Source organism: Notamacropus eugenii, chromosome 3 (assembly GCF_028372415.1).
Source record: "Notamacropus eugenii isolate mMacEug1 chromosome 3, mMacEug1.pri_v2, whole genome shotgun sequence".
Taxonomy (NCBI): Eukaryota; Metazoa; Chordata; class Mammalia; order Diprotodontia; family Macropodidae; genus Notamacropus; species Notamacropus eugenii.
In genome coordinates, this window is record NC_092874.1 from 23,397,494 (window position 1) to 23,413,439 (window position 15,946).

Consider the following 15,946-nt stretch of genomic DNA (forward strand, 5'->3'; position numbering starts at 1 on the left):
TTCTATTATGTTATCTTGACCTACGCATGAGTAGTTGATGTTTTATCAAGTGTTTAGATCTGACTTTATTAGTGTGAAAAGTGTTTTGTAATTTTGTTCATGTAGTTCCTGGATTTGTCTTAAAGGCAAGTAAACTCCCCAATATTTTTTTTCTATTGTCTCTTGTTATTTTAAATGGAATTTCTCTTTCTATCTCTTCCTGCTGAGCTTTGTTGATAATATATTGAAATGCTGATGATTTATGTGGGTTTATTTTATATCCTGCATCTTTGCTAAAGTTGTTAATTATTTCAAGTAGTTTTTTTAGTTGATTGTCTAGGATTCTCTAAGTATACCATCATATCGTCTGCAAAGAGTGACAGTTTTATTTCCTTATTGCCTATTCTAATTCTTTCAATTTCTTTTTCTTCTCTTATTACTAACACTAACATTTCTAGTACAATATTGAATAATAGTGGTGATAGTGGGCATCCTTATTTCACTCCTGATCTTATTGGGAATGTCTCTAGCTTATCCTCATTACATATAATGCTTGCTGGTGGTTTTAGGTAGATACTGCTTATTATTTTATGGAAAACTCCATTTATTCCTGTGTTCACTAATGTTTTTAATAGAAACGGGTGCTTTTTGGCATCAGTATTTATTAGTGAAATTGATCTATAATTTTCTTTCTCTGTTTTGGCTCTCTCTGGTTTAGTATCAGCACCATGTTTGCATCATAAAAGGAATTTGGTAGAACTCCTTCTTTGCCTATTTTTCCAAGTGGTTTATATAGTATTGAAATTAATTGTTCTTTAAGTGTTTGTTGAATTCACTTGTAAATCCACCTGGCCCTGGAGATTTTTTTCTTAGGGAGTTCATTGATGGCTTATTCAATATGTGTTTCTAAAATGTGGTTATTTAAATATTTTATTTCTTCCTCTGTTAATCTTTTTTATAAATGTTCATCCATTTCACTAAGATTGTCAGATTTATTGGCACACAGTTGGACAAAATAGCTCCTAATTACTGCTTTAATTTCCTCTTCATTGTTGGTGAATTCACCCTTTTCATTTTTGATACTGGTAATTTGGTTTTCTTTTTCATTTTTTAAAAATCAAATTAACCAAAGATTTATCTATTTTATTGTTGTTTTTTTTCCATAAAATTAGCTCTAAGTTTTATTTATTAGTTCAAAAGTTTTCTTACTTTCAATTTTATTAATTTCTCCTTTGATTTTCAAAATTTCTAATTTGGTATTTAATTGGGAGTTGTAATTTTTTTCTTTTTCTAGCTTTTTAATTGCATCCCAATTCATTCATGTGCTCTTTCTCTATTTTATTCATGTAAGCATTTAGAGAGATAAAATTTCCTCTGCTTTGGTAGCATCTCATAAATTTTGGTATGTTTTTTCATTACTGTCATTCTCTTTGATGAAATTATTGTTTCTATGATTTGTCATTTCACTTACTCATTCGTTAGAATTATTTAGTTTCCAATTAATTTTTAATCTACCTTTCCATGGCCCTTTATTATGTAATTTTTGTAATTATGTAATAATACATAATAACACAGTATTATGTAATTTTTATTGCACCATGATCTGAAAAGGGTGCATTTAGTATTTCTATTTTTCTCCATTTGACTGAAGTTTTTGTTCTCTAATACGTGGTTAGTTTTTGTTCTCTAATAAGCGTGGTTAGTTTTTGTGTAAGTTGCCATGTGTCAGTGAGAAAAAGACATTTTCCTTTCTGTCCCCATTAAGTTTTCTGCAGAAGTCTGTCATATCCAATTTTTTAAAAATTCTATTCGCATCCTTAACTTCTTTTTTGTTTATTTTGTGGTTAAATTTAGCTAGTTTTGACAGGGAGAAGTTTGAGGGTCCCCCACTGGTATAGTTTTGCTGTCTGTTTCTTCCTGTAACTCACTTAACTTCTCCTCTAAGACTTTGAATGCTGTACTATGTTTAGTATTGATATTACTTCATCATCTATGATTCCTTTTATCAAAATATAGTTTCCTTCATTATCTCTTTTAATTAGATCTGTTTTTGCTTTTGTTTTGTAGATCAGGATTGCTACCTCTGCTTTTTTTTTTTTTTGAACTTCAACTGAAGCAAAATATATTCTGCTCCAGCCTTTTACCTTAACTCTGTGTGTATCTGCTTCAAGTGTGTTTCTTGTAAACAGCATATTATAGGATTCTGGTTTTTAATCCACTCTACTGTGCTTTTGTTTTATGAGAGAGTTCATCCCATTCACTTTTGCAGTTATGGTTAGTAACTGTATATTTACTTGCATCCTATATTTTTCATACTTTTCTCTCTTGTTTCACCCTGTCCCTTGTCACCAGTGTTTTGCTTATGTTTACTAGCTCCCTCTCACTTCTCTCAGCTCTTTCCCACCTTTTCTTTCCCCTCCTACTTCCTTATAGGGTTATCTTGATTTCTCTACCCAACTGAGGATGTATGATTTTCCCTCTTTGAGCCAAATCTGGTGAGAGTAAGGCTCAAAGAATGCTCACCTCCTACCTTCTTTCCCTCTACTGTAATTTGTCTTTCATGCCTCTTCATGTAATATAATTCACTCTATTCTGCTTCCCTCTTTCCTCTTTTCCCAGTACAATCCTTTTTTTACCCCTTAATTTTTTTTATTATCACATCAAAGTCAACTTATACCCACAAGAGTATACCTAAGTATACTCTTTTTAATTGCCCTAATAGAGACACAGTTCTTAAGAGTTACAAGTATTATCTTCCTGTGTAGGGATGTAAACAGTTTAACCTTTATTAAATAAGAGTTGCTTTCTTTAGTCAATTTTTTCTTTGCTGTTTAACTTTTTATGTGTCTCGAGTCTTATATTTGAGGATCAAATTTTTGGTTCAACTCTGGTCTTTTCATTCTATCAGGAAAGTTTGAAAGTCCCCTATTTCATTGAATATCCATTTTACACCCTGAAAGATGATGCTCAGTTTTTTGGGGAAGTTGATTCTTGGTTGCAATCCAAGCTCTTTTGCCTTTCAGAGTATCATATTTCAAGCCTTCTGATCCTTTCATATTGAAGCTGCTAAGTCCTATGTAATCCTGAATGTGACTCCTTGACAGATATTTGGATTGTTTCTTTGTAGCTGCTTGCAGTGTTTTCTCCTTGACTTGATAGTTTTGGAATTTGGCTACAATATTCCATGGAGTTTCATTTTGGGATCTCTTTCAGGTGATTGGTGAATTCTCCCAATGATTACTGCCTCTAGGTTATCAGGGAAGTTTTCCTTGACAGTTTCTTGAAAGATCATGACTTTCAGTTATTCCAATAATTCTTAAATTACTTCTCCTGGATCTATTTTCCAGGTCAGTTTGGTTTAACCAATGAGAAGTTTTGCATTTTCTTCTATTTTTTCCCTTCTTTTGATTTTGTTTGACTGATTCTTAATATCTTGTGCAGTCATTAGCTTCCATTTGAGCTGTTCTGGTTTTTAAGGAACTGCTTTCTTCAGTTAGCTTTTGTACCTCCTTTTCCGTTTGGCCAATTCTACTTTTAAAGGTGTTGTTTTCTTCAATGGATTTTTTCCCCTATTTTACTAATTCTGTTTTTAAAGAGTTGCTTTCTTTAGTCAATTTTTGTGCATCCTTTCTCAAGCTGTTGACTCTTCTCATGATTCTCTTGTATAACTCATTTCTTGCCCCAATTTTTCTTCTGCCTCTCTTACTTGATTTTTAAAATCCTTTTTGAACTCTTCCAAGAGGACTTTTTGGGCATGAAACCAGTTCCTCTTGCTCTTTGAGGCTTTGCATGGAGGCATTTTGACATCGTTGTCTTCTTCGCAGTTTTTGTTTTGATCTTCCCCGTTGCCCTAGTAGCTTACTGGGGTCAGAGCTTTTTTTTTTTTTTTTTTTTTTTGTATTTTGCTAATTTTTAAAAGTTGAGCTTTGCATGTGTGGCACAGTGGGCATTGTCCCAAGCTTTTTGTACTGGGGGTCAGGGACCTGGTCTCTGACTTTCTGTGCTGGTGGCTTGCCCACTGCCAGTCACGCCTGTTGTGCCCTGGATTTGAGGGCTGGCATTTTACCTGCTGCGCTGGGATTGGAGACCTCACAGCTGGCCTGCTGAGCCAGAACCACAGGGCCTTCCTGGTGCTGATCTGTACTGTGGCTAAGACCTTCCCTCTGGCTTGCCTGGACACCACCTGTGCTGGGCTGTGCCCTCCCTTTGCCCAAGTGAGACATACCTTTCCTGAAATCCTTCTAAGGTACCTTGGGCTATAAAATTGTTTCACTCTGTCTTTCTGTGGCTTTTGTTGCTTCTGAATTCTTTTTAAAGGCTTGAATTAATGTTATTTCTAAGGGCAACTGGGAAGAGTTCAAGCCTTCTCTCCACCAGCCTGGCTCTGCCCCTCTATCTCCCTCCTTCCAAGGAGAGAGAGGACGAAGGCTGACCCATTTTTAATCTTTGTTCTTGCCATGAGGGGAAAGCAAGAGTGGATGGCAAAAATTGTTAATGTAGTAACTTCTCTCACACATAGATTCTTCCTTCCTTGTTTCTGGGACATATGTGATCTTTCTGTATATGCAGGTCACAATCCCTCTGTGACACAGAGACAGGCTTGGAGGGCAGCTGTGACCTTGTATCACTTGTATCACCCTGAAGCCAGTTTGGAAGTGACCCACAGTCACATTTGCACACACACCACACTGAAACTCACACACCCACATGTAACTCATACACATACCACACACTCACAGGCACACACGCCACACTTACACTCATATACTCACACTCATCCACCCTCACACACCTCGTTTATATTCATACTGACACTCATCCACCCACACTCAGTTACCCACACTCACACACACACACATATACACCCCGACAGTCACACTCACCCACATAACATCACCAAGCCTCCAGCTTTATGTGTAATCTGAGTGTTCATGCAAAAACCCAGGGGTCACCTTTGCTCCTGGGAATCTTCAGAGGATCATAGACTTAGAACTGGATGGAATCTTCAGGGTCACCCAGGCTGACCTGCCTATTTTATAGGCAAAGAAACAGACTCAGATTCACAAAACAACTCAGTAAGGAGGACTCTAGTGGAGGAAGAAACGCTCCTGCACTCTTAAAGATCGACTTGTGTCTGGGAACTAAACCTGAATCCGTGAGTGGGCTCTTGTCTTGCTTCCATGTGCCATGGAATAATGTGAAACCCCGTGGGGAGGGCCTGGAGTATTTACACCGATAACTCTTTGAATAATGTTTTATTTATTCATGCCTGGATTGCACTGTGAGTTTATCCTCCCAAACTCTCTGCTAAATATACATGAAAAAGAAATGAAATTTATCCCCAGAGTGAACTCTGTATTCGTGTTGTAGTGAAGGAATGAATTAGAGCGTGTGTTTATTTTGCAGTTGGGAGACATGAGAAAAGTATATAGAAGAGTTGCTAATGTAGGCATGCACACTCTGAAAAGTCTTTGCAGGAAGATTGTGACATGACAGGATTCAGAAAACTGAAGGTGATAATTGGATTTTAGACTTTCGCTCAGGAGAAGATTAGGTTCTCCTATAAAGGTCTTCACTAGCCTAAAGGGGCTGTCTCAGTCCAGGGTTGAGGATGAACATCTAACCCAATGTGCCATGAAATGTGTGGTTTTTAATAACATTTTCAGGGTTTGAGGTAGATTTTGAACTCGGTTCCTCCTAACTCCATGGTTCTAGTACTCTGTTAGCTGACTTACAGGGAAGTGATTAATGTCGCTGTGAGGGCTTCTATCTAGGATGGAAAATGTCACGCCAGGTTAACATTCACATAACTGTCCCCACACCTGATTTTCCTAAGTGAAGACCATAGGGTCATTTCAGTGCTGGAAGGGAGCTCCAAGGCCATCTCGTCAAACCTTGTGGCCAAGCTGGGATTTGATTCCTAATCCAGTGGTGCTTTCTCTGGACTGTGAAAACACACTTGTTTTCTTTCTCCTCTCAGCAGACTTGTTCTCCCAGGTCTGGGCATCCTGGGTGGGGAGAGGGGGGGAAGAGATAAATTGGCAAGAGCTCTGAATTTGGGATGAGAGGCCCTGGGTTCAAAACCCATCTCTGCTCTTACCACATGACATCGGTCATTGGGGGCGTTAGTTTGCTCCTCTGTGAAGTGACAAGGTGACCTCCCAGGTGGTAACCTTGGCTTTCCTGAAGGATGCACTGAGATGGAAGGTAGCATGTTGTAGGTGCCCCTGAGCAGTAACAGTTATTCTATTGGGTTGCAATCATGCCCCCTTCTCTCATCTCCATCCTTGATATAACACCCAGTGCCAGGAGTCTCAGCCTAAATTGAGACTTGTGTTTGCACCAAGGGACTTGCCCCCTTTTGGGGGACTTGTGGCTTACGTAGGACCCCCAAGACCAAGGATCATGGGAAAGGGGCCTTGGGAGTGTCTCTTTTACTGCATGTTTACTGCATGTCTGTGTGGTATTTCAGCCCTTGCCCTGAGTTCAAGGACAGGGCTTGTTCTCAGAGTCTTGGGATATGTGTGGGTCAGAGAGATGGCTAGGCTTTCCAGCAGGGACCTTGAACCACTTGACATGAGGGTTCCATCCAGCTCCAAATCTGTGATTGTATGAAGTATTGTCCATAGGGGTCTGGTGGTTTCAGCCTTCAGTCCCAATGCCACTAATTCCCAATCACTGACCATCTGACTTGCTTCCAGTTCTCTGCTGCCACGAAACTAGAAATATTTTAGTGTTCATAAGACCTTTCCAACCTGATCTCCTCAGCTATATAGGTGATGCTTATGCCCACCTGACCTTTATCTGCCTCAGTTTCCTTATCTGTTAAATAATACAAACACCTTCTAGTAGTTGGCTCTTTGGGCAAAGGGCTTGGACATGTTAGTCACTTTCTTTGGATAGTTGCAAATTGACTTCCAGAATGATTGGGCTGTTCACTGAGAGGTATACTGGGAAATATTTAACCACCAGCTTTCTGGAATGGTGGTGGTGGTGGAGAAAATGTACACGGGAGATGTTTTCTCCATTGCTTTCTTAAGTATAGATGCTCAGTGCAGCAGTAAATCAAGCCCTGATTTGTAGTATTTGCTGATTTCCAAGCTGTAAATGCTCACACTGAAAATTTAACAATTAGTGCTCGTGAATAGGTTCAAGCCGGCTTCAGTACGCCCCTGGCACCATCCCTCACTGTCGCCAGGCGTCTTACCCATATTTGTTTTTGGTCATGTGTGTGTGGATGCATACATAAAGCAAATCCTTCAGTACCACCTGAACAGTCACGCTGCCGTCCTTGCCTGATCGAGGTGGGCAGGCTGCGCCTGCATTCGTGATGTGTGAAAAACGCCTCCTGTTTTTACAGTCACCCACATTTGAGTGCTGCAGCTTTACCCTAAGTACTTTCTGGGCTGTTCTCTGAAATATTTGTGACAATAAAACGTACCCAGCAGGAGTGCCACATGTAGTAATTACTGGCAGCTAATCCCCTAATATGATTTCTCCTTTAGATGAAGGAAAGAGATGCCCAGTGGACTCATTCCTGTTGTCAGAGCGTCATTGGCAAACACTTCAATGTTCTTGTTTTCCCATATACTCTGTGGGAGGCTTCTCTCCTTCTCCCCTTTTCCCCAGAAAGGCTGAGGGAGAAGAGAGCCATTGGGGGGAACGGTGATTGGAGAACGTTTAAATGAATCTCACTGCATTTACATATTGATTAGAGATGGTTTATTTGAAAAGACTTGAATCCTGTAGAAATTAGTCACTTTTTAGGAATCTATGGGAATTTCCCTATCTTAGGAGGCCTTTGAGAGAACAAGTGACCACCATCCCCAACCACAGAAACTTTAATAATAATTAATAATGGTAGTTTACATGTTTAGTGTTTTTAAAGGTTTATTTGGCATTATTAACATTTTCTCCACGTTAGTTAGAGAATGATGAAGCTTACTTGCTGGATGTGTGTCCTTGGGCAGATTGTCCTTAACCTCAGTTTCCTTATCTGTGAAAAAAATAAGGCATATTAATAACAGCAGTACTTTCCTCACAGGCGTTTTGTGAGACTCAGATATGTTAAGGTACATTGCACGCTTGTGTAAATGTCATTTGTCTTTGAGTTAAAGCTCTCTGGGTCACAGGGTATGAGAATGTATGAACTTTTCTTGTGTAATTCTTCCAGAGCTTTCCCTGGAGTGGTGGGCATGGTTCTCAGTTCCACCCAGTAAATGAGTGTCCTTGGAACAACTCTGGTCTTCGGGGATCAGCAGCAAATTTAGAAAACCTGCTAAAGGTTCCTTGGTTCAGGTGCCAATTCAGGGCCTTCAGTTCCATGGAGGAAAGGCCATTGGTACATCCTTGTTGGCCAGGAACCCTAGTGAGAGCATCCGTCACTTCATCTGTATAAAGTCTCTTCTGCTCCCTTTTCCCCCAAACACCATCATGAGGCCTGAGCACTGTGTACATCTGGGCTGCTTCTACCATTGTGGGTGGAGGAGGACAGAGCCATCATCGCTATTAAGAAACAAATCAGACCGAGTGTTCTTTCTAAATGAATTTATTTGTCCTTTGTGTCTTGCGTCTCAGGTTAGCTAGCATATTAGTATTCAGGACTGGCTCCTGGTATTTAAAAAGTGCAGCCCTCTCTAACCTTGTCCAGCATCTCGTGTGCGATAATTCTGGATCCTCATTCTCAGAGGCAGCCGCCTCATCAGCAGAGGTTAAGTGAGAAGAGGCGACCCCCAATGTGGTGTTGATGGGGCTTCGTTCTCAGAGATGCTTTACACACAATTCAAAGCTTTTCAGCCATTGATTGCTAAAGTGCAGGATGTTTTATTTCCTCTTCTCTTTTCGTTTTCACCCCATGTGACAAAAGTGTGAGTGATCAGATCCCAGAATCATCACAAGGAAGGTCACATCTCTGTCTCTGCCATCTCCCATACAAGTCAGGACCATCTCCATGACCTTGGCTTAACTCTTCTGGGCCTCGGTTTCCTTAAGGTGAAGGGGTTGACTTGACCTTCACAGTCCCTTCCGCCCTAGGTGATGCCTGTACTGTCTATACCATCTCTGACCACTAGTCTTCAGGTTCCACTTGCAGACCTCTGGTGACAGGAAGCTCACTCCTTCTTGCAGCTGTGTGCTCTGTATTTAGATAGCAGTCATCATGAAGAAACTTCCCCTTACCTTGAGCTGGGCTCTGCGTCCTGGTAAATGCCGCCTCCCTAGGGTCAAGCCAAACAAGGCTCATCTTTCTTGCTTCTCGGTCAGAAAGGCAGTCCTCTGCATTGCTTCCTTCACCTCGTAAAAGAGGAAATCATCAGTAGAACAAAAAAAAATAACCTAATAGCCTTTTATACAGACATTTTGAGATTCAAGATACTAAGGATTGGAACTGCCAGTCTCGGGGTGAGTAGGTCAGTAGTTAGGATTTAAGGCACTTGTTTATCATCCTCATCATCACCACTATCATTTTCTTCATCATCGTCATCATTATCATTGTCACCATCAACAGACAAACCATTCCAATGTCTTTGCCAAGAAAACACCAGGGAATAACTCAACAAAACGTCATCATCGTTATTATTAACCCCTAAATACTTGCTGAGTGTGCGCGCGTGTGTGCGCGTGTGCATGTATGTGAGCGTGTGCGCATGCACGCGTGTGCGCCAGGACTTGTTCTGAGTGCTGCTGACACTCCAGGAGTTCACATCCTACTGAACATAAGGGGGGAGGGGGGGTGTCATCAATCTAGACAATAAGCAGAAATGCAGAAATGGCCTTTTTCCTCTTCCCCGATCAATGTTATATAAAGAACGATGCAGTGTTTTTCTGAGCAGCCACCATTTAAACAAGAAAACAGATTCAGTAGCCTGTAAATATTTTACCAGGTGAGTGTCTTGGTGAATGGTCTTGGGTGAAGAGGCAGAGGAGGAGGAATCGCAGTGGAGTTAGCCCTTGTGGCCTGTTCTGCTTTGGTTTTCCATCATTGCTGTCAAAAGTGAGGCATTTTTAGAAATATATTTGTGCTTAAGCGAGGGAGTCAGCAGTTTCTGAACTCTCTGGATACTTGACCTGAACACAGAAGCTTCCAACTGGAATATCCAGGGCACACCCTTGGATGTCTCCTGAGGTGTGTGCGCACATGATGGGTTCCTAGCGTTTTAGTCTGAGAATGGTGAGGCTGCAGACCTGCTCTGGGGGAACAAAAGGAGCCTTGGGGAGGGGGTCTAGGCACCTCTCTCCAAGTATCTTGATGGCTGTCATGGTAGAAGGGCAGTGGGAGGCAGATATTGGGAAAAGCTTTCCAGTTGAGCTGCCCCCAGACTGAATGGGCTTCTTTGGGATTGGAGTAGGATGTTCCTCCCTACACCCTCCCTCCTCCTGTGGTCAGAGAGGGTGTCGACAGTACAGGCCTCACCTAGGGCGGAAGGGACTGTGAAGGTCAAGTCAACCCCTTCACCTTAAGGAAACTGAGGCCCAGAAGAGTTAAGTGACATTGTGGCCAAGGTCACGGAGATAGTACTGACTTGTATGCTTTTAAGTCCTCTATTTCATTGAATGACCATTTTTTCCCCTGTAGTATTATACTCAGTTTTGCTGGGTAGGTGATTCTTGGTTTTAATCCTAGTTCCTTTGACTTCTGGAATATCCTATTCCAAGCCCTTCAGTCCCTTAATGTAGAAGCTGCCAGATCTTGTGTTATCCTGATTGTATTTCTCCAGTACTTGAATTGTTTCTTTCTAGCTGCTTGCAGTATTTTTTCCTTGACCTGGGAACTCTGGAATTTGAATACAATATTCCTTTTAAGATCTCTTTCCAGAGGCGATTGGTGAATTTTTTCAATTTCTATTTTGCCCTCTGGTTCTAGACCATCAGGGCAGTTTTCCTTGATAATTTCTTGGCTCTTTTTTTGGTCATGACTTTCAGGTAGTCCCATAATTTTTAAATTGTCACTCCTGGATCTATTTTCCAGCTCAGTTGTTTTTCCAGTGAGATATTTCACATTGTCTTCTATTTTTTCATTCTTTTGGTTCTGTTTTATAATTTCTTGATTTCTCCTAAAGTCATTAGCTTTCATTTGTACCATTCTAATTTTGAAGGAATTTTCTTCAGTGAGCTTTTGATCCTCCTTTTCTGGTTGGCCCATTTTGCTTTTTAAAGTATTCTCCTTTTTGGGCTTCTTTTGCATTTGGGTTAGTCTATTTTTAAGGTGCTATTTTCTCTAGTATTTTTGGGGGTCTCCTTTAGCAAGCTGTTGACTCAATTTTCATGATTTTCTTTCATCCCTCTCATTTCTCTTTCCAGTTTTTCCTCTGCTTCTCTTATTTGATTTTCAGAATCCTTTTTGAGTTCTTCCATGGCCTGTCACCAATTCATATTCCTTTTGGAGGCTTTGGATGGAGGAGTTTGACTCTGCTGTCCTCCTCTGGTTGTATGTCCTAGCTTCCTTGTCACCAAAGTAAGATTCTATAGTCTGAGTTCTTTTATGATGTTTGCTCATTGTCCCAGCCAAACTTGACTTTCTAACTCTTTGTCAAGGTAGGACTCTGCTTCCAGTGGGGGTGGGAGCGGGTGTACTGTCCCAGACTTCAGGGATTTTCTATCAGCTGCTGGATTCCCCACTGTGTGTGGGCCCAGAGCTCTGGAAGCAGCTTCTGCTGCTGCTACCATGTGTGGTGGTGGTGGTATGTGTTGTGTGTGTGTGTTTGTGTATGTGTGTGTATATATGTGTGTGTTTGTATGTGTGTATGTCTGTGTGTTTGTGTATGTGTATGTGTGTTGTGTGTGTGTGTATATGTGTGTGTGTGTGTGTGTGTGTGTGTGTGTGTGTGTGTGTGTGTTGGGGTGGAGGTAGGGGGTCACTAGAAGGATCTCTGGCATCTCTGGTCCCCAGGATTTGAACCCTCAGTACTGGGTTGCCCCCCACCCTCTTCCCACCCAGCTTAGCTATTTCTACTCCTTTGCTTCTGCATGGTTCTGGAGCAGTCCCCAGAGTGGGGCTTCTCAGGCCCTCTCTAGAGTGGTGGTGTTTAACCTCAAACAGGGCCTGCTGCCGTGAGAAACCTTTTACTCCTCTGATTCTATCATGCTCCCTGCTAGATGGTACCAGACCTCCCTCCTCCAGCCCCTCAGGCCCTTCTCCTCCCTCTTAGCAGAGAGTGTTCAGTTTTCCTGGAGTGAGAAAATCGAGACCATCTGTTGTGAATCCCCTTCTCTCCAAAGTTTCAGCATCTCTTGTCTTCCCTCATTCTAGCTTCCTTTGCTCTGAACTCAGGATGGAATGACTCTTCCCTTTCTGGTCAGGGTCAGGCCTCTCTTCTTCTGTCCTCGATCCTGTGCCCTCCAGCCTCCTGGGGACTGGCTTCCTCAGCATTCTCTCATGTTCGTTCCCACCTCCTGCCCCCCATCCTTTGTCCCCTGCCTTCTGCTCCTCCCCCCTGCTCCTTTTCTGCTTTGCCCCTTCTTTAAAAAACTGTTGAGAACTTTACCTCAGACTGTGGCTGTCCATCCTCCTGCCCTGCCCCTTCACCCAGACCCCACATAGAACGTGTTCACCTCCATCTCTTAGAGGCGTTTTACTTCCTTCAGGCCTCTTCCCCACATTATTAACACTCCCTCTTATTCTTACCCTCCCCCCTTCCTTCTCTGCCTCTCCAGATTACCTCATCTTACCTGTTTACCTCTGTGTCCCCTGGAGGCTGCCACCTTCTCAAGGGCAGGGATGTGGACAGTTTTGTGCCCTTGCCACTTGGTAGCTGCATCATTGTCTTTGGTTGAATTGAGTTGGTTTTAATATACCCCAAGAGGCAGCTGCTTCATCACTCTGTCCCTGGTCCTTACACGTGTGGCTGTGAAGCAGAGTCCCAGAAGGCCGGACTTGGGCTGCTACAGCTTCCCCTGCTCTTCCTCCAAACTTGGCCCCAGGGGTCCCAGGCCCCTTCCCCGATCACCCAGCAGGAGCCATCCCAGAATCACGGTCTGCTGCCATGGGGTCTAGGCATCCTCCCTTCTTGTTCCTTCTTCTGGTTCAGAATATCCGACTCCAGAAGTGGGTGGGGCCTTCCTTTGGGTGAGCCTTGTTAAACTTGGTCTGGGGAGAAGTTTCTCAGCAAAGGCAGGATGTGGGCTTCCTCCCGCTGAAAGTCCTCAAGGACGACTTTGTATCAAGTCTGCCAGGGCATGGACAGATTGAGTGTAGTGCCCGGAACATATAGTAGGTACTTAATAAATGCTTGACTTCTGAGAGTCTGTGAGATGGAACGTTTCCCTGCAGGGTCCTGGGGTGGGTAAGTGTCCTGGAACTAGGATCCCTCAATGCTCAGACAGGACGTTTCTGTGACTTGAAGCCTTGGTTATCAGTCCTGAGGAATCACGGGCAAAGTCATCATGGTGGTTGGGCCCTGATGAGAGCTTTCCTTGGGATGCTTGGCTGGGCCGTGGGCAGGCTCTTTGGGAATTCCTCCTCACCCTGGTCCCCAAGGTTGGTTTACCTTTTGAGAGCTGTATTTCTCGCTAATAGTGAGAACTACTATGTATCACATTGTACTTCCTTTTCCAGTGCCTTGTTCTGTTGAGACAGGTTTTCTGGGGAGAATTTTATAAGCATTTAATGAATGAGCCACTTTGTCTATACGTATTAGCACATTTCCGGTATAACTGAGCTTTTTGACAATAGCATGACCCACAATGATGGTTCAGCTTGTGTGTGTGTGTGTGTGTGTGTGTGTGTGTGTGTGTGTGTGTGTGTGTGTGTGTATGTATGTATGTATCTGCTGTAAGTAACAAGCATGAATCCTCTGCTAACATCGATGGATCTTCCAGCGAGTGAACTCCTTGCTCCTTGCCATCATGGGTCAGGTTGGGCGATAAAGTCAGCGGACTGTTTTTCTGGCATTTTATATGTGATCTGCTGGTCCTTGGTGAGATGGGCTATATCACCTGCCACCACAGCGCTGGGCAAAATGGGATTCGGGGGCAGGCCACTACATCCTTTTCAATGTAACATCTGTTGGTTCATTAATGTGAAGAACTCCCTTTCCTCATGCAAATTGCTACCCACCTGGGCTGTAGTAGGTAAGTCTGAGGGAATCACTAGGAGCACAGAGAGGTTAATTGATTTATGTAGGGTCACACAGCACAGGCAGGATTGAAACTTGGGAATTTCTGACTCCCAAATCTGGCGTTTTTTCCATTGAAACATGTTGCCTTCTGAGCAGGTCTGTCTATCTGAGGGGCCAAGGTGTTCTGGGAAAGTGGATGACTTGAGGGAGATGGTAGGGGGAACTGGAGTCGGGAAGGGCTGAGTTTGAATCCTGCCTCAGATACTAGCTGTGTATTCTTTCTCAGCCTCAGTTTCCCCATGTATAAAAATGAGGATGATACTAGGACCCACCTGGCAGGGCTGCTTTAAAGCAACCTTAAAACACTCTACAAATGCCAGCTGTCAAGATTGCGATTATTTTCTTATAATGCTGGCTAGTTACTGGGACTAATGCCCCATTGCCTGCTCTCAGGTCATGCAGAAATCTGGCAACCACCCACTTTGGTCCTTCCCAGTTTTGGATTCTGGGTCCTTAGCTGGAATGGAGGGAAAAAACTGGCATCTGCCATCACCACTGTCTCCATGCTTTCTGGGCTGGCTCTGATCCGTTGTTTGTGTTTTCTGACCTCTTCATAGATGATGAGCCAGGTAGAAGGGCAGCAGAAAACCCTCGTACGAGCCATTGAGGCCTTGCCGGGCTCAGGCCCACTCACGCCCTTGGATCAGGACCTGCTGCTGCTCAAAGCTACCTCGGCTGCTACCCTCAGCTGCCTCGGAGAGTGCCTGAGCCTGCTACAACAGAGCATACACCAGGTGGGCCAATATAACCACAGGACGGGGCCTTCAGGTAAGATGGCAGACCCCCTCCTCCTCCTGTACCCATGGATGTGCGCCTCAGCTCAGGCACTGCCTGCCCTCTCCCTTCTCTCTCTCTGGCACATTATGAGCTGCTAGAGGTCAGGGAAGGGTCTATACCTCACATAGAGGGAGCCCTTTGGTGAATGCTTGGTGACCTGTCTTAGGTGATGTCTGAAAATGTGCTGTGTGTGTATGTATGTGCATGTGCATATGTGTGTGCACATGTGTGTGAGGGAGAGAGAAGGGTGGGTCAGGCCTAATGTGTCATCTCTCAGTTTCCTTAAGCACCCCTTCCTCTGAATCAATGGCCCTTGTGGTCTTCAGGGATCACGGAGCTTTGGAGACATCACGAGGAGGGGGCAGGTGGTGCTTCGGCCCAGGGCACCAGAATTTAGAGGGTGCCCAAACTGGATGCACGTTTCCTTTCCTCAGCTTAGAAACCACCGAGCTCAGCACCTTCCTTCACCTTCTGCTCTAAGCCTCCCCCTTACTCCTGGACCCTGGTGCGTACCCTCCATGGCTGCCCCTGCTTCATCCCATCTTTATCTTTTGTTGGGAAGGTGAGCTCCTTTTGAGCAGGGCTGTTTGCTTTTTGCCTCTCTTTGCATCCCCAGCACTTGGCCCAGTGCCTGGCACATCGTGGGCACCAGGTAAATGTTTGTTCTCTCTCTCTCTAGTGGACTCGAGTGGCTCCTTTGAGGAACTTACTGGTTCACGAGCACCACGAGTGTTCTCACATGTCACACATGGGGCTCTTCCACTTTTTTGATGTTGTAAACGAGGTGACTGAATGTTTAGGTGTGGACAGGTTTTTTCTTCCTCTCAGTGCCATCTTCAGGATCTAGTCCTGGTGGTGGCATCAGCAGCCTGCAGGGCACCAACAATTGTGTGGCTCTAGATGGAGAGAATTGGGCTGCTTTCTTGAGCCACCAGTCTTGACTGTTGCCACCTTTAAACATTTTTGCTGATTTAATGGGCATGAGGGCAGGATGTTGGAGCCATGTGCCATGAAATCTGTCCTGGAGCTATGGTGGCAGAGCCATGGGGGGATCTTCTGACTTCGGGACCTCTCCC

General features: G+C 43.5%; 1 protein-coding gene across 4 annotated transcripts in view; it reads left to right on the top strand.

Moving 5' to 3' along the window:
* OSBPL10 (oxysterol binding protein like 10) overlaps window positions 1-15,946 on the top strand; it is a 228,543-nt gene that overhangs the window by 129,042 nt on the left and 83,555 nt on the right. For all 4 annotated transcript variants that reach the window (XM_072651109.1, XM_072651110.1, XM_072651111.1 and 1 more), the window contains one exon: window positions 14,651-14,861. In XM_072651109.1, coding sequence (XP_072507210.1) covers window positions 14,651-14,861 — 211 coding nt within the window. The remainder of the gene's footprint in view (window positions 1-14,650; window positions 14,862-15,946) is intronic.